General features: G+C 35.0%; 1 protein-coding gene across 6 annotated transcripts in view; it reads right to left on the bottom strand.

Annotated features, from left to right (window-relative positions):
• SGCG (sarcoglycan gamma) overlaps positions 1–24,808 on the bottom strand; it is a 127,506-nt gene that overhangs the window by 38,675 nt on the left and 64,023 nt on the right. For 4 of the 6 annotated variants that reach the window (XM_054056881.1, XM_054056882.1, XM_054056885.1 and 1 more), the window contains 3 exons: positions 23,432–23,629; positions 11,418–11,519; positions 7,061–7,148 (listed from right to left, as the gene is read on the bottom strand). In XM_054056881.1, the coding sequence (XP_053912856.1) occupies positions 7,061–7,148; positions 11,418–11,519; positions 23,432–23,626 (385 nt within the window). In that variant the 5' untranslated portion in view covers positions 23,627–23,629. The remainder of the gene's footprint in view (positions 1–7,060; positions 7,149–11,417; positions 11,520–23,431; positions 23,630–24,808) is intronic. The other 2 variants (XM_054056884.1, XM_009566447.2) reach the window with 1 other exon arrangement.

The raw sequence follows: 24,808 nt of genomic DNA, 5'->3' as shown, positions 1-24,808 counted from the left end.
TTTACAAATTCATCTAACATTAACCACTGCCAATATTTCAACCCTTCAACTACTTTAAAAGAAGGAAGTACAGGAACTGTCCTCACCTGTAGCTATAGGCATTATCTTCAAATTGTCACCCAGTGAATTATGTAAATGATTGCTATATCACATGAACAAAATGTTTGGGATTGAAAATTTACTGAAGATTGTGAAAGTTGAGAAGGTTATAAAGTATTTAATTAAATTCCCCCTTTTCACTTGTTTTGAATTCCTTTCTTCCACTGAAATAAAGAGAGAATGTGGCTATTCAGATGAGTAATTGCTCTCTAATGAAAGACAGGTATCCTCTATGTGGTTCTTCATCCAAATAAAAATTGATTGGCCAAACATTAGACTTTCTTTCAGAGCTAAGCTCTGTAGATTTACATGCATATTGCTTTTCTCTTCTTCTAGACACAGTTAGAAAAGAAGTGACAGTATAGGATTCAAATCCCCTTGGCCAGGTTAAATTTTCCCTCAACTGTGATGCTGGCACATTAAAGCAAATTGGCAGTGCACATAATTACTTGATTAAACTCTAGACAACGTTTAAAGTCTAGCTTCAATCAGCATTACTGATGATGAACATTATCACATATTTCTTCATAAAGTCTATCATATTTGGGAAAGCACGTGTAAATCTTGCTATGGTTAGCACCTTACTTGATATATAAGGCATCAATGGCTCATTTGAGTCTAAATATTAATTTGTAACTGTAATGACTAATTTTTTTTCATAAATAGATTTTCATGGTGATATGCTTAGCTAACTTTAATTTAAATGTATATGATTATTACTTGCTTTTTTCTGCAATTTGTTTTAAATCTTTTCAACATCATATCCATGTAAATACACAATGTTCCCACAAAAGACTAGTAACATATGCATTTAATAGAGAATAGAAACACATCTGCCAGTGATTAACATAGGAAATTAGAAAAGTGGATCAGTTAAAAGTCTGTAGGATGTTTTAGCAGCCATCTGCCATACTCTAAATTTTGCCTGATTTGAGTCAATTAGATTTTACTTTTAAATAAAACTAGCACGTGTGTCCTGCCCTGATCAGATTCACTGGTAGTTAAAAGTTTTGTACTTCTGGAAGTAAAAATCCCTACTATAATCCCATTGGAACATATATTCTAAGTTCTTGATCATAGGAAGATTTAATCACCTCAAAAATATACTTCAATGAAGTTTCCAATTTATCTTTCTATTAATTACTCCTATGTTGTACCTTTCCTTTTTATAATTCAGCTGGACAGCAATTAAAGTTATGCAAATAATAATCTTCCTGCAGTATAAAGATCTTCAAGAAATAAGTTCTGGCTTTTATCTTAACGATAAGAAAGAGCTTATTTGGACAAAAATGGAGTTTTTAATGAAAGCCTTCTGGGAAAAATAAAGAAGGAAAAGCTAAATGATTTTACAATGTCATTAAATAAGTGAAGTTTCTGAAACTGGCTTGGGGTTTCCCTGTAAAAGACACCATCAAACTCTTCTTACACACATCATGCTTCATTAACATTGTTTTCTTCCTATTACATCTCTAATGAAAAAGTACCATCACTTGAAAATGAAAAATCAAAATGCTAATAAGAAAACCAGAAATGATTTGACATTGGAAAGCAGTAGTTTATAGACAGCAATTAATGTTAATGAAGCAAATATATTAGGCACTGACACTTATCTATTTCCTCAAAATGTTGTTTGTGTTTGAAAAGAGGGGAGCGGGGTAGCACAAGTCCCATCATTGTAACAGCTTTTTAGATTAATGTGATGGATGTAAAAACACACTCTAGGCAGAAATTTAACTGTGATTCTGTTTTCAGAATATATAAAACATTTTCATTTTGCCATATTCCCATGTTCCTGAGCGGTGCAGATTTCACATTTCAAGTGCAGAACACCTCCATAACAGAGCTTTCTAAATAAACTCCCTCTAGCTTTACATACTTTAAATTGAATCCCTGACCTGGAGCTACTGATGTTACTGATCCTTGGTGTAATTGATTGAAATAGGAGGAGGACTAGCAGCCTATTGTACTGGAATCTGCTCCCACAGACCTTGCATGACTTTGGAAGCCTCCTGAAAAAGACGTATTACAAGCAGAACTTAGGGTCTTCTGTAGGTTGAAGCCTCTTTACACCATCCTTGAAAAATAAGTCTTTTAGAAAACTTGGCCTACGTTCCAGTAAAGATAGTTAGAAACATGCTGCTTTTTATCCACTGTCTTAATACTCATCATTGGAACACCACTGCAAGATCTGACTCTTTTACATTCATCTGCTCATAGGCTGTATATGTAAGCATATGTTTACTTAGGTGAAGCATCATTTACTGTTTGATACCAATGTTGCTCTGAAGTATTTGACAATATACCACATAATCTATGTTTCTTATGTATATATATTTTATATATTTTTACCATTTGCTATTAAAATGTTAATAACTTTTTGCACACCAAGTTGCTTTATTATGGCTCAGGGTACAAATCTTTTTTTTCTAGGATTGAGTAAGGCTTTGAAGTAGCAACATCAGAAGTGCTGGAGATGATGGTTAGCAGCTTTCTATGAGTGGTTTCTTAGATTATCAAAGAAAGTTCTAGATATTTCAGTTTTGAAGGTTCATGAGCAAGCTGTGATAATGACATCTGAATTTTATTCACGAAAGGAGCTTTTCTAAAAAAAATAGTTACCATTTGTTCTGTAGACATCCTTGCCTTGCCTCTAGGCATCTCTCTCTGCAGCTTTCTTAATTCCCTCTGGTTCCCAGTCCTGTACCTCCCCAAAAATATGTTCTGCTTCAGCTTCTTCCTTGCTGTCTGTTGGCCAGCACCCTTTTTTTAAGTCACATTTCTCACAAACATATTCCCAAAGCAAGTGAGAGCAGATGTTTTTCTGCATGGAGAACAGAAGGCCACAGAGAGACCTTATAGCATTTGTCCAGTATCTAAAGGGAGCCTGCAAGAAAGCTGGGGAGGGACTTTTTATAAAGGCATGTAGTGACAGGACGAAGAGTAATGGCTTTAAACTAAAAGAAAATAGTGATATAAGGAAGAAAATCTACACTATGAGGGTGGTGAGGCACTGGAACAAATTGCTCAGAGTTGTTGTCAATGCCCTCTCCCTAGAAATGTTCAAGGCCAGGTTGGATGGGGCTTTGAGCAACCTGATCTAGTGGAAGGTGTCCCTGCCCATGGCAGGGTTTGGAACTAGATGATCTTTAAGATTTCTTCCAAACTAAACCATTCTATGATTCCATGATATTCTTTTCCTGGCAAGCAGTTAAATGTATTTGCATTCAGTGAGTTTTCTGAAGGCAGTGGAACATACTCCAAAACGCAAGATCTAGGGCATTTTTAAGGAGCTCCAGGTAACTTCTGCAAGAGGTATATCATACAGGTAAACTGAGGAGCACATAGAAAGTTTAAAACAAGGTTGCTCATGATGGAAGTTGCTTTAATTTGATACTATATTGTACATCTGTGATACATCAGGGAAATATTTTTCACTGTTGCATAATACAGACTTATTATTCTCATGCGAGGAATTGCATAGAAACTCCTCAAGTAAAGATTTGTTTCAAATCTCTCTTGTGAATTACTTCTATTAAAGACTGTGTATTTAAACCACTCTTAGTAACTTATTAAAATATTTTAATGGATCATTTGAATCACAATCTTCTATGAGTTAAAAGGTGTTTTCGTTATGATCTTATGACACTATATTATATTGTCATCTTTGTCATGATCCCACACTTACCTATATAGCTCCTTCACAATGCCAACTACTCATGTTTATAAGATGAATAGAGTATTAAGACATAATTCCATCACACTGACAACAGTGGAAGGCATTAATTCTTTAGGAAAGGCTTGTGCATTTGCAGTAAATCAGTCATACACCTATTTTTCATACTTCTTGTATGAGAACATCATCTTATGTGTATGCATTTTATGACCAGCTACGGACAATGGCTAAAAGTATCAAGCGATATACAGATGGTCATTTATTTTAACAGACTGTCCCTTACCCCAGTCACTGTTGCTTGAACATGTCTTTACTTATTAGCAGTTATTTACAGTATTATCTTTAGTGTTCTTTCAATACTTTCCTATCAGTCTAAAATTAGTACGATTTAACATTAGTAATACTTTATGTTAGTATATACACTAGTACCAACTACACTAGACATCACATAAGGCCAATTACTAATGAATTCGATCAACAGAATCGCCAGTCAAAAAGAGATTATTTCAACATCAAATATTTCAAATAACACAAAAATGCCCTTTAGCACTTCCTTTTGATGCAGTTTTGATTTTCCCAGCCTCAAATAATTATTTCACCCTCTTACCTAAGCATTTCTTGTAGCACAAGTCAGAGTGCTGTCACAACTCTCCTGCTTCAGTGTTGAATTTGAATGCTGTTATACACTGAACACTTAAAAGATTTGAGATGTAGGTCTTCCAGTCTACATTCTGCTCCTTCCTACTGGTTTCCTCATATTTCCTAAGCCAGATACAGCCTTTCTGCATAGCCAGATAACTCTTCAACTGGACAACACTTAAGTATTTTGCTTTCCATTAGGAAAAGGTTAGAGAGGCTTGAGATTATAAGGTACAATAACATTGAACTGCATATTCCTGGGAAGAGGGCCAGCAAAGCCAGGTGTTGAAAAGCAAAGAAAACAAATTAAACTACCAATAAGAAGGGAAAATACTAAATATGGGTCATGACTGATGAGACCACTTGTATCCAGCAGAACTCACCCTCCTAAACACCACACTCCGTATCCTACAATATGAGCCTGTATTTACCTTTCTCTGTCTATCGGGTCTTCAGCTGAGAAGTCTTCTTGAACCTAGACGTCTCTATCCCTTCAGAGTAGATTATTTTTTAACTTCCTATTTATTTAATACAGCAAATTCCACCTCACTCTGGGTACTGCTTTTCACTAATGCTCTCAGAAGACAGTTGTGACTGGGAAGGGGATAAGAAGGATGAGGATGAGGATGAGGAAGAGGACGAAGGAAAAAAGGAGGGTCTGACATTAGTTGTTGTTTTTGCCAGGCTTCATGTACCTAAGGTAAGATCTATAGATATTGGGACAAAAACTGGCACAACTAAAAAATCTTTGCTTTTAGTAAAATAAATCAGACAGGCTGGACACAACCTGTCAAATAAAGTCAGGCCTTTGGGCTTCTGCCTGACATGATTTAACCTGGAAGTTTCTCAGACTTCTGCAGGGATCTGGTTGTGCAGGTTAGTGTGGTGGACAATGATCTGCTCTGTGGTCTGCCCTTCCCAAAGGAACTCCTGCAAACTGCTTCACATCAGGCAGGATAGGCACATGACCACAGTGCAGCTACACACCTGGTCAGTCAAACAGTATGGAGCAGACAGAATCAACAGAACATCTTCACTATGTGGTATGTACATTTTTGTTCACATGGTCACTGTATGGCTAATTACTGCAAAACAGTTTAATAACTGTACTAATAATATGAAACTAAAAGTACTGTACACTTCATACCCTCAATTATTATCAAAGTGAGATATAAATGCTACCATGTTTTGATAAATATTTGACTTCTTTTAAGAGCAATAATTAGCTGAAATTAAAAAAAAAAGAGACACTTAAACATTTTAAACATTAGATATAATTAAATATTTAAAGGCCAAGTTTTGATTAATTGTAGAACTATACATTTTTAAGGAGAACAGCAGGCTCCTTTATAAGTTATATTTTTTTATTTGAAGTTTGATTACAGTGAAGCTTGGAAAATATTCAATGAAGTGATACAATAATTCTTCAAATAGGAATTGTCACAGAAGTTACACAGTGTCATCAGCATGGAAGCCTTGCTCATCAGTGCTCATCTCGGTCCCAGTCTAGTAAACTACTTAAGCGTATGAGGTTAGTCTTACAGTTAAAAAAGTAGGAATTTATTCTTTGCTGCCTAAGGATGTTAGAAGAAACAAGTTAACAAATTGTTAGATTTTTCTTCGAAGTCTAGTAAAAGCTGAAAAATATTAACAAAACTAAAAAAAATAAAATCTGCTTTATCTGACACATATTGTTGGCATTCTTGCCTTAAAAATATGATTTAAAAAGTAAGGACTGCTCATTTTTGATGCTAAGATCTATCACCCACATTTATCTAGAACTACTGATTTCACTCAGTAAACCAATGTGTATTACTGCTACCAATACAGTAAAGTATGTACATTTCCTAGTTGTGAACCAGCATTTTTTTTTAGGACATCTGCTTAAATGTATTAGTCCCTGGAATACTAGGAAATTCCAGAGAAGGGCAATGAAGCTGGTGAAGAGTCTGGAGAACAAGTCTTATGAGAAGCAGCTGAGGGAACTGGAATTGCTTAGTCTGGAGAGCACTCTCTACAACTACCTGAAAGGAGGTTGTAGCGAAGTGGGTGTTGGTCTCTTCTCCCAAATAACAAGTGATAGAATGAGAAGAAATGGCTTCAAGCTGCCCCAGGGGAGGTTTAAACTAGGTATTAGGAAACATTTCTTTACTGAAAGGGTGGTGAAGCATTGGAATAGGCTGCCCAGGGAAGTGGTGGAGTCATCATTCCTGGAGGTGTTAAAAAATGCGCAGATGTGGTACTTTGGGGCATGGTTTAGCAGGCTGGTGTTGGGCTCATAGTTGGACTGCATGATCTTAGAGATCTTCTCCAACCTTAATGATTCTGTGAGATGAAGAGAGACATACAGACCTCTCTGCTATTTTCTTAGAAAAGTATTTGCAACTATCATTAGATAATTACACAAGAAAAACAGTAACTTCTGTGGTGACCTATTGTGTGTAACTGCAATAAAAAAGTGCTTCAAATATTTACAGTTATTGCTTAACTGAGAAACTGAAAATATACTATTGGTACTTATTAAGTGACAGCTGGACTACTCAAACATGGTAATAGCAGTAAAAAGAGCTTTATATCCTGCAAGCTCCTTGCAAATATTTATTAAAATTTTTCCAAAACATTGAACAAGGAAAAATCACTTAGACTTACCCACATTTAATCTGCCTGTGACTTCCCCATTTGAATTGCGAGCATTCACAGTCACATTGTGAGTAGACTGGAGAAGCAGGGATGAGTCCTGATATACATTAAAAAAAAGTAGATTCAGCAGAATAATTAGAATTGTAAAGAATTAAAGAAACACATGTTCTTATGAAAGTTTAAAGGAATCGTACTCAGTTCCAAAACTTTGCGGCTGCAAAATTATCTAAGGAAAAATAGAAAGTCATAGGACCTAAGAAGCATGTAATTTTACGTAAAAACCTGAACAAAACTGCAGAACTACACACTTGCACAGAAGAAAATATGCCCAACAGGAGGATGATGTTTGGACCACTCTGTGCTGAGCTGAATGATGTATGTAATTGAGAGACAAATGCCAAACCTTTGTTGACACTTTTCCCTACTACAACAGGCCAACTCCGAGTTTGTTGTAGGAAAGCCAACAAATCATGCAACAACTTTTAGTGCCCTCTCTACACCTAAAATCACTGGAAAAGAAACTTTGCTACCTAAGAGGCTGACCATGGACACCTTGAACCTCTTCCACTCTTACTCACTCCTTTACCAGTGCCCAGGAGAGTTACACGGAGTGTGAGGGCTACTGTAAGTGGCAGGAGGCAGAAAAAGACAGCCCCGGGAGGGAGAAAGATGTAGCTCACCCAAAGAAAGGATCCAAGAAGAGGGGCTACACCAAAGCATACTGCTCTTGAGAGGACACCCAAGCAGTGTCATACACATAAGCCTCTGACAAACGTACTCAGATCTCACTTCTCAACCTCTTTTCCATCTCTACCCTTCTTCCCATACTGTTGGTCTGGACTTCCAACCAGTCTGATAACAAGTATGTGAGATGTTCTACTTAGGCAGGGCAAGTAGTTAAACACATCAAGCATTAAGGAATTGTCACAGGTTGCATCACAGGTGCAGATCAGTCAGAGCCTCATGCCTATCCGTCATTGTAAGCTTACAAAACCAAAACACCCCTTCATGTTAACTCATGGCTTGGTGTCTTGCTTGTTGAACTCCTCCCAGGTGATGTACCATCTCCAATACTTATTCCCAGACCACCCTCTCAAGCTCTCTGTACTTAAGGCCCATTGGTACTTCTCCACTCAGGTTTTGCAAGACCTACCTGCCCACTGTGTTCCATCAGACTAGATATGTGGAGAGTAATGACAAAAAGAACTGGTAGGGATTATTTGGAAGTTTCCTAAAACTTCATGAGGATGGAATTGAGTGGGTTCTTCTTATGTTTTTCTTTGACTTACTGCCTGAATTGCCTTCAAATGCAGCTGATTTTCAGAGAGATCATAAATTATCTTTACTTGATTTTAAGTATCAGAAAATTCTCTGCAGCCAAAAAGTTTGATCACGTTCATTTTGATCAGCAAATAGTAGCCATACTGGTAGATTTAAAAAAAGGAGAGGAAGCATTTCACAGTACAGTTTCTTTCATACTAAAGCATACTTTATATCTGAAGGACAGAAATCTAATAACCTGGTAACTGATAAGAGTGCCTAAGCAGATCTCAGTTGCCAAAGTATCAGGGAATACGTGATATGATGAGGGTATTAGCAAGATGCCTGCTTGTGACTTCAAAGTGGATACTTACTCATAGATAAGTAAAAAAATAGATTAAAAAGTGAATTTCTATCTACCAGAATACTGTTAAGGATCAGTCTCTTTGACATATATGGCTTCTGGTACTTTTCTAGACTCAAGAGAGGCTATGCAGCATCTTGAAGGACTAATCCCTGAAAATCACTCTCAATTCATGTTCCCATAGTAATTTAATGCTTAGAGTAAGGGATAGCCTGACAATTTGAACATGATTTATGTAAAGAATTGTACTACAAACACTTACCTAATAACAGTGGTAGAAGCAATACACAGTTTTGAGTCCAATTTATATTTTTTTAAAAAAAGTGTTATCTTACAAGTAGGAAGATAGGGTATGCCAAAAAAATTCACTAGGTCAACATAATAAATGAATCCTATTTTCTAAATCATATCCAGAAAAAGGGAAAGCTAGCAGAATTAACACAAATAATGAAATGACTTAGGAAAAACTCAGCAGTGTGTTAGAATGAACATTAATGGTAAGAAGTTAGTATAAAGTGGGAAAGGAAGGTCAAAGTTCAGGTAAATATATTACATTTAAGTGCAAGTGCTAAATGACCTACGCATCTTGACATTACTATTACACTTATTTGATTGCCACTTGTTGATCAAAAAATGTCAGTAATTCATAATATCAAATTTAAGAGTGAATAAAATGTATTCTAGATCTGCAGCTTCCACATATGCGTTGACTAATTAAAATGTAGTAACATATTTATAAATACTATGTTTTTTTCTTTCCATGAATATGTATTAGCTAAGATACAATGGCATTGCGCACATCTCTGTGTTGGACTAATAATGAAGGCATAAACTTGTGGCTCCAGAGATGATGCACAGCAAGCAGATTTTCTGCTACATATTTTCTTAGCACTTTGTAGACCTCATTAAGTGAGAAAAGCTGTTAGGAGACTTCAATGAGAACACTATCAAGGCAAGGGTGAAAGCTGCTATCACAGCTGTGAGTGGCCCAATTCTTTAACAGGCAAACAGAAAAAGAAATCATAACAAATAAGCGACTTTATGAAAATAAATATACAGATGACATTCAGGATATCAAGCTACAGGCAATTAAGTCTCTATAAAGACCAAATCTTTTAAAAAGCAGGCAGGCAAACAAACAAACAAAATCCCTCTGATGCATTATCACTTCATAGGGGGCAGAGACAAGCAGCAGCCTGAAGGCTCTAGTTAATGCATACTACTAATGATCACAATGGGTCATTACACAGCTAAGCTTATATCAGATGATTCCACACGCTTTTCTTCCAATGTTGTACAAATGTATTAAGAGCTGGAAGGAATATTAAAAGAACACGAATGGTAGCTTAACACTGCATAAAGATTTTTTTGGGGCATGGGGAGTTCTTAAGTATTAGCTATTCTGGTCTTAAAAAGTTACATGTTTTACTGCATAAACAACAACAGGAAATATTCATTTAAGCACATAAATTGTTTTCCCACTGCCTATGAGGCAGGAAAGACTACAGCATAAGAAACAAAATGGAAATACAGATTCAGTAATGGAATTTCACCATCTAAGAAAGAGCCATTCCTGCTGCTGGAAACACTTGTAGAAAGAGAGAAATCCAAAGGCTTAATAGATGTAAAATATGTTGGCATTGCTTAAATTTCAGTAAGCACACATTTTAATGATCTCATTCTAAATCCTACATCAATCGTGTTTTCTGATAAACTTATTTACATTTTCTCTTGCTACAGTGATGCTAACAGTAACTTTTTCCTTAGGCTCAGATAAGTCTCATACCTGGCTATTTCATCTTGGTGAGGAAGAGTACTTCTGAAGTAATGAAAGAGACATATTTGGCTTTTAGTCTCATTAAATAGTACTTTATTCAATGAAATGTTTATTGATTGATGACAATATTCATAAAACATGGATTAATTTTGTGAGTATTTGACTTACAGATGATACTTCTGAAAAATATTAATTTTGTTTGCCAGAAACAGGTAGCACTTGACAAAAAATTCATTGGAATATGTTTCAGAGTTCACCTCGATAATTAAAAACCAATTCAGATTTTCTCTTCCTTCCTCAAAATTCAACAGTTCAATAAAAATCTTTCATACCATATCCCATCTCAATGTCATTTTAAACTTAATCTGCTTGACAAATATTTTCTTTTATGACATATGTTATTCCTTTTCTATCTTAATAATAATAAATTTTTCTGTCTACACTAAGATTAAAACCTAAATATTTCCATTTAATCCTGTAGATTTTATATACATAAATATATAAAAATATCATACATTTAATATAGTTGTTGTGGAAGTGAAAAAAACTGAACTTATTAGAGTAATCATAACTTTTCCAATGACATCCACTAATTTTAGAGATATTGAAAATATTCTGTAATGGATGCAGAAACAAAAGAAGTGATTTCACAGAGAAGCCTGCATTAAAAAATAATCTCATTAAAAATAATGAAAAATGCTACACATTCCTAAAATTTTAGCATTATGTGCATACCATAGTCTCTCTAATTCCTTTTTGAGCTACTTCCTATCACATGCATAAGAGAAAAATGTTCATTCTGCCATAACATCAGAACATTGAGCTAATGATCATACTTGTAATGTATGCAAAAATATTTGTACATAAACACATATGTATTTTCATGGCAGATGCCTGGACCTAAATTCAACAGCTCACAAATGCATTAATTTTATTTTAACATTATTGAAAGATTATTTGCTTACCACTCGAGAATGGATTTCTTTGGCATAAAGAGGGAATAAGAATTCTGATTCCCCTTCAAGACGAAGGCCTTCTTTTGTAACACGCAGGTGTCCCATTCCAGTCTAAGGAGAAGATGCAAGAATTATGCTTGTTTTATTACTGTTGATGTATTTATTTTTTGTTCTTTTGGTAAATTGAAAAATTTCAGAGCTGCCTGCCTCCAGTCTATTGATAAAGATGCCCATAGTAATGCATTTCAAATTTTGAGAATTCCTTATTTCTCCCATTTTTTTCTCTAAGAAATTCTTTCTTTCAAGAAAAAGTTATCAAAGTTGGGACTTTTTTGGAGGAAAATAATACAGCATTACAGTCACTAACTTAAAAAGAAGTGTATTTGTATTGGCTTTGCTGAAATAGCCTTTCTACTTGCCTTCTAAAAATGCCACGAACAATAAACTCTTACATGGGTACTTACATAAAACAAGACTTATGTTAGCATCTCAGGGTTTATTCTATCAACAATGTATTTTAAAAGGAAAGTAATACTTCTAAGCCTATTGACGAGACAAAGAGGGATTTTTATTTGCTTCCATTTTCAATACTTTTTTCTAATTAGTTTTTCACTTCTTGGTTTATTTTTTTTCTCCTCTAATAGGTCAAGGCTCCATGTCTCATTATCATCTTCCAACCCATATTTTATTTCATTCTTTTTACTTTCTCTCACCATTATCACAGAACTGAGAACATGCAAAATGAGTGAGGAATTCATTCAGTAAGTACATCTGAAGAGTTGCAGGCTTCAGCTGCACGGTATTTCACCGGTAAATGAAACCTATTTAACTTATTTAAGTTGTAAAGGAGTCATCCCTCCCCCTGCCATAAAAGTGAGAGAAACCTTGATAAGAAATTTGCAGCCTTACAGCTTGGCCACATAAGAAAATATTTCAAGTCAACTGCCTCAAACTTTAAGGAGTAGGTGAGAGGGCTAAAGAATTAATTCAAAAAGTATTTCTACTCCAAATATTTTTCACATTGTTCTCCACTTAAGAGATACACAACAGGCTACTGGTGACATCAATAACCTGTTCATCTAAAGAAGTATTTCTACCACTGAAAAATGTTGTATCTTTAAGAGACTGTAGTTAATATTAAAATGGTATGTTCTCACCAATAAGATTATATATATATTCTTTTATTTATATATACACGTATAATGCAAAATTACATGTCTAGCCAGCTTTAAATTAAAAACTGTAGCTATTTTTTTAACACGTTTGAGGAAAAACAAAGAGAGAAATTACCTAAATTCCATAAGGTCAGAAATACTCATGTCAGCAGTTCACTCCACTGGAGATTACAACTGTGATTCCTCCTCAGCAAGGATTGATTTCAGGAAAGAGGCTTTTAGAATAGCTATTTATGGAATCTGTTATTCTGTGTCAAATATTTTACTGCTTTGAAATATACAATGTGCTGACTTTTCTCAGTGGCAGTAGATACAATTACTAAATTCTAGAACATCGCAAAGCTTTTAAAAAGTACCCAGTGTACAGCCATACCTCTCATGAGGAAAAACTAAAATAATACTTACAATAAGCCCCTACCGCTTTCATAACCACAATTCCTAGGCAGCACTACGTGATATAGAAATATGTTTATTCTAGTGAAGACTATAGACTTTTTTTCTAACTTATGACGCAAAATAAAGATCACTTCAACACCATAAAACTACATAGGTTTTAAAACAAAAGCTTTTGAGAAATAAGATGTGACGTATCAGGAAATTCTATAAAACAAAGTCCTCTCATTTAAATAACTAAACTTAGGATCTCATTATTGCTTTGATCACGTCGTTTCTCATCAGATGAAAGTATATTATATTAAACATTGAGTTAAAGTGCAGTTTGCATATTTTTCCTGGAATGTAAAGAACTAAATGGACATTATATTATAAAGTATAAAAATGACATGGGAATTTTAGAATGCTGAGGAAGGAGTAGGAATTAATCCTTGTTCTGAAGCAGATCAGGGGGAATAAACAAACTCTGGGTGGCAATATCTATCCTGCCTTTGGCTTTGCCAGGAAGAATTTTTTAGTAGAGACAAAAACTCTAGAATTGATATTGAAAAAGAAGATTATGTAATTTACTCAGCATATTCTTTAAAATGGATTCAGAATTTTCAGCAATGATTATTCTAAAAGTGCTATATAAACAAAGGAATATCTTTGACATCAAGAATAATAAGCTATGTGACAAAACTTAGCACTTAAACTTATCTATAAGTTCTTATTTTTCAGTAAATCCAGTCATATCACTCAGCATTACTTTGTATAAGTATGTCCTGAAGTATGTTCCATTTTCTTCATCAGATATTTAATATAGGCATTGACTTGAAGCTCTCATTCTCATGTATTTGAATAGGAGCCTCATTATTCATTGTCATTGACCACTCGGGAAATGCAAAAACATAAGGAAAGTTAGACTTCAGTTACCTACATAAATGAGTATCTGTGATTACTAACAGACAAAATCTGCAGCATGTATGAGAACAACAAAAAATGTAAATTTCATATAAGAATCCTCACTTCTATTACCACTGTGACTGTAAACAGTTATTATTTCCTGACTACCACAATATTTGAGTATCTCAAGATTCGAAAAGTACTGAGTTCTGCAGTACTGCGAGATGGGGAAATTTTATCATCTCCCTTTTATAACTGGCAAATTGAAGTTACATGGAACATAGAAGACAGGGATTTAGGATAAACAACCACCCTAATGCACTGAAGATTCAATGATAAGTTCCATAAAAAGGAGAAGTATAATAGTTACACATAATGTTCTCCCAACAACCACTCTGCTTCTTACATTACTATTTAGGAGAAACCAATTATTATTTATTGAGTATTGTGACTTCCTCAGTGCTGAACAACCTTGATGCTTTCAATTTCAAGGATTTGATTCTCTTCCTACACAAATTGAATAAAAATATTTCTATTGACTTGAGGAAAGGGTCCAAATATCACTTAGACACAGACTTTGATGCAGTTATACAACAAGCTATTGATCCAGGAAAAAAAGTCCTTCATTAAATCTAGCAGATACATCGCAAATCTGGGTTCTTGTTATCTTGATGCTAGTGACTCTCACTGTTCGAGTGTGCTGGCCCTGAGCTGCAAGACGTGCATGTTAATATGAGATTCATGTTTTTTAATTACTCAAAGCCCCCAGCGAGGCAGGGACTGAACTGTATCGAAGAAGAGGATGAAAGAGTATTTCTGTAGACACCAAGCAGATTTTGCTACTGCTGCAAGGAGTTGACTGGCATGAAAACTGCTGGCAGCTGCCAAACCTTTATGCACCAAAGATGCAGTTTAGCATTAGTGTTCAGAAAGGTGTGACCAGTTTTCATTTCAAAACTGCTAGGCAGATTCTAACTGGAATAACAGAATGCCTTCAACTGTGGCAGAAGCATTTTGTATCATTTGAAAATGCTCTCGAGGAGGTAAGTGCTTGTAGAAACAGAGAAAAGGCCATCAACAAGAAATTAGGATCCTAATTATGAATCACTGTGCTATGGAGCATCTGGATGTGAAAACCATCTTGGATGGGTTACCATTCTCTTAGACTCTAGAAGCAACAAATTTAATATATTTTCCCTCTTTTAAGTTGATAGAGGGTAGATTTAGATTAGATATGAGGAAGAAATTCTTTACTGTGAAGATGGCGAGGCACTGGAACACATTGATCAGAGAAGCTATAGATACCCCATCCCTGGAGGTGTTCAAGGCCAGGTTGGATGGGGCCTTGGGCAACCTGATCCAGCGGGTCGTGTCCCTGCCTATGGCAGGGGGGCTGGAACTAGATGATCTTTAAGGTTCCTTCCAACTCAAACTATTCTATGCTTCTATGTAATACCTGCTTAAATTTTCCAGATATTGGAAGTCCATACATGCTATAGTTGCTGATTGGAACCCATAATGATATTCACTTTAGAGTAGATAGGATGCAGTACTTCATTCAGGTAGTACCTTTTCTTACTTGTAGGATGCTAACATCCTACTTAAGGCCAGACCAGGGAAAGACCTTGGCAAGTTCTGATCAAGACAATATTTGTTGTGCCTCAAAGCTACTTCAATTAATGTCCTTATAGATCCAGCTTTCACTGCAATACTTCTTGCAGCAATTACCATTTAAAGAACTTGCTTTGCAAACAAGAGTGTACTGTTTCATTGAGATAATAGGGCTGTGGGTAGAGATTGTTAAAGAGCAATCAGCAAAAAAGGATTGGTAATGAATCTGATGAAACTCTCTGTTTGACTTACAATATCTACTTTGGAGCTAAGTACGTGCTTGGTATAATAACATTACCGATGCCTCCTCTCATTTTATGTTGCAAGTTTCTGTGCTCAGACAGAGAAGGTTATTTGACTCCTCTTCTTAGATGACAATAGAGTCTTTTCTGTTGAAGACATTGGTCAAATCAGAGCACTTAGCAACAGCAAGCACTCCTGGTATAGAAGTTAGTCTCACCTGGCTTAGGGCTGGATACAGACTGAAATACCCTCTGCAGATATGATTAGAAAACAGGCAGGTAATCTTCCATGATGTACCATAGCAAATGGCCACTCTGAATGAAACAGTTTAGTAAGGAAATGGCTATGAAATATTTAAATGAATCCTACCGTTGACATTTGCTTAGTTTCGATGAGATTTTTTTTTATAAGACAGGATTCATATTTAGGATGCACACTTCCAAGATAATTTCAGGTCTTCCTTGTCCTGATATACAGAATTAGCAGTCTTTTTTAAATAATGCTATGTATGAGTTACAAAAGGTACTACTCAAGATTTAAAAATAGCTTCTCAAAACAGCTTCAGTTCCAGCTTTGTTTCCTAGTTCAGCAAGGACCAAATTCTGTCTCTGGTTCTTTACTGGACAGACAGGCATTTCAAAGCTGGGTAATACTCTGCTAATAAAAAAGCCATTATGTATGGCATTACATCTTCTGTGACTGATTTACTCAAGATTAGAAAAATACACTGCTGCTTTCACGGCTACATATATTTATTCAGGAATTGAGTTCTTATAAGTTGGCTAATTGATTTTAGATATTAACAGTCATAACTATGCAACTTAGCTAAAGAAATTGAATTAAATCTTTTCCTTTGATTTGTAAATCTCGTCAAAAGGATTTTCTTCTGAATAACAGTGCATGATGTTTATTTCTTGAATTCCAGTGAGGAATCAGGGATATTTGCATGGTGTATGTGATTATACAGACTATGTATTGATTCAGTATTGTAAAACCTATCACTTGTACTAGGGGATGTTTCATCTTATGGTCTCAGTGCTCTATCCCTTGTGTAAGCAATCCTTGTGTAATTTCCACCCTGACAGAATGTGCTATACAGTCAAGATGATAAAAATGTGAGATGATCCCTCATAAACCACTGTCGAGAAAGTTTACAGCTCTGTGTGAAAGAATTACTTAAATAGTTTATCTTATGTTTGTCTTCCATCCATATGCAAATTTATTTTAGAACGATATTATCATATTAAATAGCAACCACTGCAGTATATTGCAGTTAAAAATAGATCACCTCAAGTAGCAGCCCAATGTAATTTTGAATTACCCATTCTCATCTTAGTATTAATGATTAAATAAAGTTTAAGAGCAATGTTCTGGTTACCTTTGCTAAATGCCACCATTAAGTTTTTTTATACATGGTACAAAATTTTATAATGATCAGTATCTGGAACTAGAGAGATTTTACATATAATAATATATTCATCTACTATAAATGCTTCTCTAATGACATTATTAATAAGCACATTTTTGTAACTCTTATTAGGCAAAACGGAAAATAAATCTTTAGTTCAATTTTCTCTATAGTAGGCCACAGCGAGCCCTACTCTAGTTCTGACAATAATATTGACTTTTAAGAACTGGCATAAACATATGCTTTGCATCAATAAAATAACAGCTTAACATGTATTTGTACACATTAATGACACAATTTACCTAAAAAATCAGAGCAATGACAAAGAAATGAAATATAAAGTTGGAAAGGATGAGAATTTTTTGCAAATCTTTTTTGGTTACATTTAGAACTTTTGGTGAGTTCTTCCACACTCTTTTACATATATGATTTGATTCATCATATAATTCAGATTAATCAAATGCTTTAAGAAAATTCTTTTTATATATGTGTACATATACACCACACTACTGAGAAGTCTGGCTTACTTTGATAGCAGTTTTTCTGCAGTATCTCAATATCTTTCTTTGAATAAATAAATTGTATTTCATTTAATGGAAAAATATCAAAATACAGCTGTTCAGGATTATTCAGAGTAGAATATTGGTGTTCTGGCATGAAAATATTTTATTAAAATTTAGTATGAGAATATGTGAATAATTAAATATTTTATTCCATTTGAGTATTTAAAAGTGTAACATTCTCAAAATGGCAACTAATGTCATGGAGCATATGTTATTAATGATAAAATGCATAGAAAGCGTGTACAAGTTCATTAGTGCATGTCTGCAGTGAGGGAGAACTCTTGCTGTGAATGAGTGTTCTTTACCATACATTTTTATTGCTGTCTAGTCTGGGTTTGAATGTTCAAATGATTGGCTACCTCCAATTTAATAAGGCATGCTATTACACAGTCTAGTAAGTCTCATTGTCAGAAGGAATTACTTGACTTTCAGTTAAATTTTTGGTCTTTTTTAATTCACCACATTCCTAGCTTCATATTTTTCATATCTCCTTAAGAAGGCTCCTTCATCTTTGGTGCCTGAATTTTCCAAGTGTGTACGTAGTTGCTTATTTAAGTATTTGATTATAAAATACATATAATGTTTATAGATCTAAAATGGTATCATTCTCTGCAAACAGTTGTGTATATATAGCCATTGGTTGTGAGATTATATATAGTTAGCTTTTCAACATTTTTTATACAATCAAAAACTATATAAATGAATTTACATTGCCTTATAGAAAAATTTGAGAAATAATTAAAAATATTTTTTAATACTACATTTATAGTTATTAATTGCTCATGAGAACTCCAGAAGAGTAGCAGATTGATATGTCTGTGATAAAGGTTTCTGGGAATAGGTATATGGGTACAGCATTCACTAACTGCAAGTAAGCCAAAATAAGGAAATACCTGTGAATAATATTTGGAAAACCCTGTATTTTTTGTCTAACTGTAGCAACTGTCCTATTTATTCCAGTGCCAGAAATACTTGTGCATATATACAAGTACGAAACGAAAGGTGAAACTAAAAGAGCACTCTCTAGCCTAAACGTGCAGAGACCATCTCAGTCCTCATTGCCTATGTCTTCATGTTCAGCTGAAACACAGCTATGAGAGCAGGCTAAATGTTTGTCCTGTTCTTATGAAGAACCATGCTTAGAATAGGCATTGATGGACTGGACATTGTGTGCTTGGCCCTCCACATAACGAGTTCATTCCTGTCATGATAAGGTAATCTACAGGTTGTTCTAAGACTTAGTATTAGGGCTTGACTTTCCTCTTGTTAGTGACTTCAACCCAAGTAAGATCTAAGATGGATGGCAGAAGAACATGGGATTAAGTGCAGATTCAAATCACATTTGAGTCACAATGCATCTAAAATTATAAAGACCTGTCTGCCTCTTACTCCTACTGCGCTTAGAATTGCTTATCAGAGAAAAACCTTCATGCCAAACTCCAGAATGGAGAAAGGCAAATAGTTATCCTGGGAAACATTCTTGTTTTATGACTGTCTTTCCTTTTCAACATGAAACGGGACAATTGTTTTGACATTCCTTATGAGACCATGATAGCTGTGATATTCATGAAAATCCCTGGTAACATGGATTTCTCCATTACAGGCTAAAAATTTTAGGAATAATCTTTGACACGTGACCATTCCTGTCGTTACAATACTGTAGCATAACCTGAATGATATCAAAACTGAATTAACGTGGGGGTTTCGAACAAGACTTCCATCACAAATGATAACCATCTGAATGGGTGCATTTTTCACATGGATTTTTACAATATTGCCATGACAATCTATGAAATTCAATAGGGACCTAAAAGTTTTAGTCTAAGTCTTCACTGATTATGGTGTAGATACAATGAATTAGTGCTACAGGTGAAGTTCTGAGGATGTGAGTACTGATTTTCTATGTGACAGCAGATTAGGACAGCTAAAGCTTGTTATAGTCAAGAGAAAATGTGAAATCAGTCTCATGAACTTAAGTTTTCTCTACGGAATACGTACATAATGGAAAAGTAAAAATGCAAAAATTGCAAAAACCTCAGAAATCTTTAGTCTATAGCAATACAAGCAAAGAATTCTAGTTGTGAAATCATATCAATTGTGTAACAATTGGGTAGCCAAATACTTCTTGTTAATACCTCCTACAAAGCAGCTAGTCTCTACAAATTTTCAGATGCTCAGTGTTGTATAAAACATTGTGATTTAAATTAGCTGAACACTGTCCAACTTTTCCTAATTGTTGCCAGTCATACAGCCTTCCAGCCATGTCAATATTGAACTGCTGGTTGCATAATTTGCATGGGTGATACTTATATAATCTAAGAATCAAATTCCAAAATACAGATCGTCAAAAACCCTCCTCACTCGTCCAACAGACCTAGGCAAACTCATATTCTTGCAGTTAAATTATCTGATCACCATTGGACATGAAAACAATCAAAATTCTCTGCATGACCATCTTATGAATAAAGTCTATAAGGATAAAGACTAGCCATGTGAAGAGGTACTAATGTTCTTTTACCTAAGAACAAGAGGTTGCAGGACTCAATTGGGCCGTTGCACTTCTAGATTAAAATTCCTTCTTATCTGAAAATCTGATCTCATACCTTCTCCTAGAAATCCATGACCTAAACAACAGACTATATTACATTTAATGTTTGGAATCTTTTACTGTCTCTTTTTTTAGTTAGTTCTACTTCATATAAACACATTAAATATTAATTGGAGCAGAAGCTACAACAGAAGCTTCCATCTCCAAAGTGAGAGCTGTAATCATCTGACAACTAAAGCATGTGTTATCTCCAGCCCAATAAAAAAATCAGTTGTTCCATACAAATCAAAACAGCCCCAATTACAAAGACAGAAATGCCCAGTCCTATAGTTTATACCACAATAAGGATTTGGAAAAAACCAATGCTAGTAGGGAGTATTCTTGCATTCAATATCTTTAGTATTTGTTTAGTCAAACATTTCAGGACGTGATAGTGTTTAGATGGATAAGTCTTCATCTCATATGACGGTGTCAAGTTTAATATAACTGATGGCCTTGAAATTGAAATGTTATAAGCTAAGAATCATTGGACCATTTTAAAATTATGCAGATATTTTTATCAATTAAGACAACAAGGCAAAAGAGGGAACAAATGTATTTTTTCCTGCAAAGCATTTCTCTTCTGTCAGAAGAATAAGAAAGATTAACAATGAGTACTTCAGAGGAAATCAGTAATGTAACATTATTTATAGAAAAACAAGAGATTCTGTCTTGGCAGTATCAGATGGCCAACCAAACCTTGTCAATACCTCTCTTCTGATGGGAGGCTCCAAACTGGAGGCTGTATTTACATGTATGTTTAATGGGTGCTGACTAAAAGGAGAAAATTACTTTCTGTAGTCTCTGCCCCTGTTCACACAGCCCGGGATGCTCTTGACCTTTATTGCTGCTGGGGCCACTGTTGGCTCATGCTCAGCTTGCTGCTCACCAGCCTTCTCCACAGGGCTGCCCCCAGCAAGGCAATGCCAGCCTGTGCTAGTGCTAGGGGCTCTTGCCTTCCAGAAGTAGGATTTGACTTTGAACTTCTTGAATTTCATAAGGGTGGACCACTCCCTCAGACTCTCCACCCCTCTAAATGTCATCCCATGCCTTGAAAGTATTGAGGTATGTCCAAATTGTTATCGTCTGCAAACTTAGTGCGCAAGCATTCTGTTAATTCTTCTAAGTCATTGATGAGTTGTTAAAATGGACCGCTCCCAGGGCAGACCCCTGTAAATCTTATTACTGGCTCCCATGTAGAGGACAGCACTTTAATAACTACCTTCCAAGCTTGACCATCCAGTAATTTTTGTTTTACTTGTCTGGTTGGCTGCCCTAACTAGGGTACAGCTATATCAAGAAATACTGTCAAAAGCCTTGCTAAAGTAAAAATAAATGACATCTTATGCCCTCCCATTATCTATAAATCCAGACATTTTTATCATAGAAGGTAATCATGTGGGTCATCATTCACTCTTGGCAAATCCATGCTGATTGTTCCCCATTACATTATTCTCTTTCATAGGCCTTGAAATATCTTTCAAGAGGACTTACTCCATCATTTTTCCAGGGACTACAGTGAGGCTGACTAGCCCATAATCGACCAGACTTTCTTCTTTTTTTTTTGAAGACCAGTTCAACACTGACTTTCTGCCAATAACTGAGGATCTCCTCAGTCTCTATAACCTTTCAAATGCGGCAGAGAGTGACTTCGCAAGAGAATCAAGAAGTTCTCTGCACCCATGGATGCAGCACATCTTGTTGCCCCTGTTGTCCCTTGTATGTCTTAACCAAAGCTAAGTTCTGGTTGTTGCAGGAAGGAAACTCCTTATTACTATGGCATTCATAGTCCACCCTGTAAAAGAATGTAAGTCTGCACTACTCCAGCTGTTCTTCCCTGCTCTTGTTGCCAAGGCAGAAGGACACTGTGTCTCAACAGATTAAGGCATTTGATGCCTTCCTTTCAGATAACTAGCAGGAGATAGGAGTTCCCAGAGCTGGAGTTTCTGATGCTATTTTTTCAGTCCTGATTGATATTAGGGAACAAATACCCTGTTTCATACAAAGAAACTAAACCAACAGAAAATAATTTCTAAAACTTGTTAAAAACATAAACCTGAGCCACACAGAAAACAAGTTCTTCATGCTCTCTGTGATTCATGATGTGCAGTCACTGAGCGCATCTTCCTGTGAACTGCGTAACATAAATATTAAACGTGATTTAAGATGTTCTGCATTGTAATCTGTGCTGAAAAGTACTGACGTGGAGAAAGAAACTTGATGGGCGTTCAAATTCTAGTAACTATGTTAGTAAAGAGCATTTAAAATTAACCTACTTCCTTTATAGTAAAAGAAAGTAGAGTATAGAAATGCTTTTATGAAGACAAAATGGCCTTCATTTAGTGGCAGAGGTGTAATAATGATAGATAATGGCATTTTTAATATAATACTTTCTTCAGTAGAAAGGGCAGAGCTGTAGGATCTTACTATTATTGGTTTTCTTGTAAAAAGACTATTCAAATCATCTGTGTATCACGACTGCATGTTAGGAACAAATTAGCTTAGCTTCAATATTCACTGGTGCATTTTATTGCATTCTGACTAAAGCTACATCTTGCAGACTTTTGAAAGTTACCCTTTAATCTACCACATGCAAAATTACATTATAGATATTAAAATATATATGACAGTTACTAAATTTATTCCTGAATAATATAGCTGCTTAATCTCAAGCATGAAGTAGTAATTATTACCTCAGAGCTGTAATTAATTGGGCAAATAAATAGCTAAATTTCAGATGCTGATAAACAGGAGAAGGAAGCTAAGAAAAACAGCAACTGTCATCAATTTAACACTAAGGAATTTTGTATGACATAAAATTACAGCAAACACATTTATGAAATATAGACTAAACAGAGACTATGAGACAACAGCAAAATACATTCTCTTAGAATGGCCAGAATTCACTTCAATATAAGGTATCAACAATTGCAGCATTTTAATGATTATGACCAATACAGAAATTACAGATCAGTAAGTTTGTTAAAGAAATGTTTCTTATGCATTTTCAAGCCAAGTATCAATTAGTCTTGTGAAGGAAGAAAAAAGAACTATCTACTACATACAGAGAAGCTGATGTATATACAAAATAAGTGAGGCAGTGAGGAAAAGAAGAGAAGAGAATATGAAAAGAATGGAAAATTAAAGAGGACACTTACTGGAGAAAACCACATCACTTTAAGAATCCAAATTGTTAAAGAAAAATTTACAACTAAGATGATAAGCAGGAGGAGAACAAATAGGTAGAGGCATCGCTTTCTCCAGCCATAAATTCCAATTTTGTAGACATATTCGTTCTTCGGCCTCTCTAGGCTAGTGCCTGGTGTTGTTGTAGTGTATTGTTCACGTACCATCTGCTATGTAAAGAAAAAATGTGACTGATTAGTTGAGTTAAATTGAAAATATTCATATCAAATCACAAAGAAAATATGAAGATAAAATTGGAAGAGGAAAGTACTTAAATTAAAAACTCTTGTGAAGTTTTACCTGAAAAGCATTTCCATTATGTCTTATTCAGACTACACTTCTATCTTATTTGTCCAATGGATCTTAATAATATAAAGGAGAAAATGATTTCTCAATTTATCAGATATCATATTTAAAGATAAATTAGGGATAAAAACATTTCTACCTGGGCTTAAAAAACTTCTTTCACTTTATGTTATAGTTCTTAAAGAAGCATTCTTTGAATGTAAAGAAATATTACCAGAGTGCACTTACTTAAAACATAAGAATATTCACTAACTCCCTCCTTTAGGGGCAGAGATCACCAACAATTCAAACCACTCATTAAAGTTTACAATTTCAGACAAGGGAATAAAATCTCAGCAGCTGAAGCTGCTTATCTGGAACAATAGTAGGCAACATCAGTCTCATTTTCACTGATATTAAATGAAAAAAATCCAAACCCAACCATGGATGTCAGACAGAAAATAGGTCTTGGAAGTTCAAGCACTTTCCATGAGCCAGGTATATCTACAGGCATCTTATATCAAAAAATGGGTCAACTTTCCTACAATATAAGGCTCCCAAATAAGAATGCCCTTAGACAGGTTTCATATGAGGTCTCCTCTCAATTCTGAAATTACTCCTGGGAATAAGATCACTGTGCTCTGCACACATGATTTTCAAAACATCATTAAATTGCATCCTTGCCCAGCTGCTGAATTACTGGAAGATATTAAAGAAACTTTTTTTCAAGTCTCTTGCAGAGTCCTCCTGTGTCTGTAACAGCCTGTGGGTCTCAGTTCTAACCCTCATCTTTAGAAAGATGCCATCTTTTGTTCCTGTAGTTTCCTATCGAACTACAAAACAGAGAATGCACTATAAGTTTACAACTGAACAGAAAGTCACATATTATCTCTTTGTGTATGTCCAGTATTCAACTCAGTTCTCCACTTCCATCAAAAAATATTTTAATTTTTTAAAAAATTTATTTAAAAAATGAGACTTGATTATCAGCAGTTCACAATGTAACTGTGCTACAGTCATTATGGAACAATATACTAACTAATTTTTTTCTGGTATCAATCTCA

This window comes from Cuculus canorus, chromosome 1 (genome assembly GCF_017976375.1).
Source record: "Cuculus canorus isolate bCucCan1 chromosome 1, bCucCan1.pri, whole genome shotgun sequence".
Taxonomy (NCBI): domain Eukaryota; kingdom Metazoa; phylum Chordata; class Aves; order Cuculiformes; family Cuculidae; genus Cuculus; species Cuculus canorus.
Note: the sequence above shows the minus strand (reverse complement) of the source record. Positions and strands in the feature narration are given on the sequence as shown.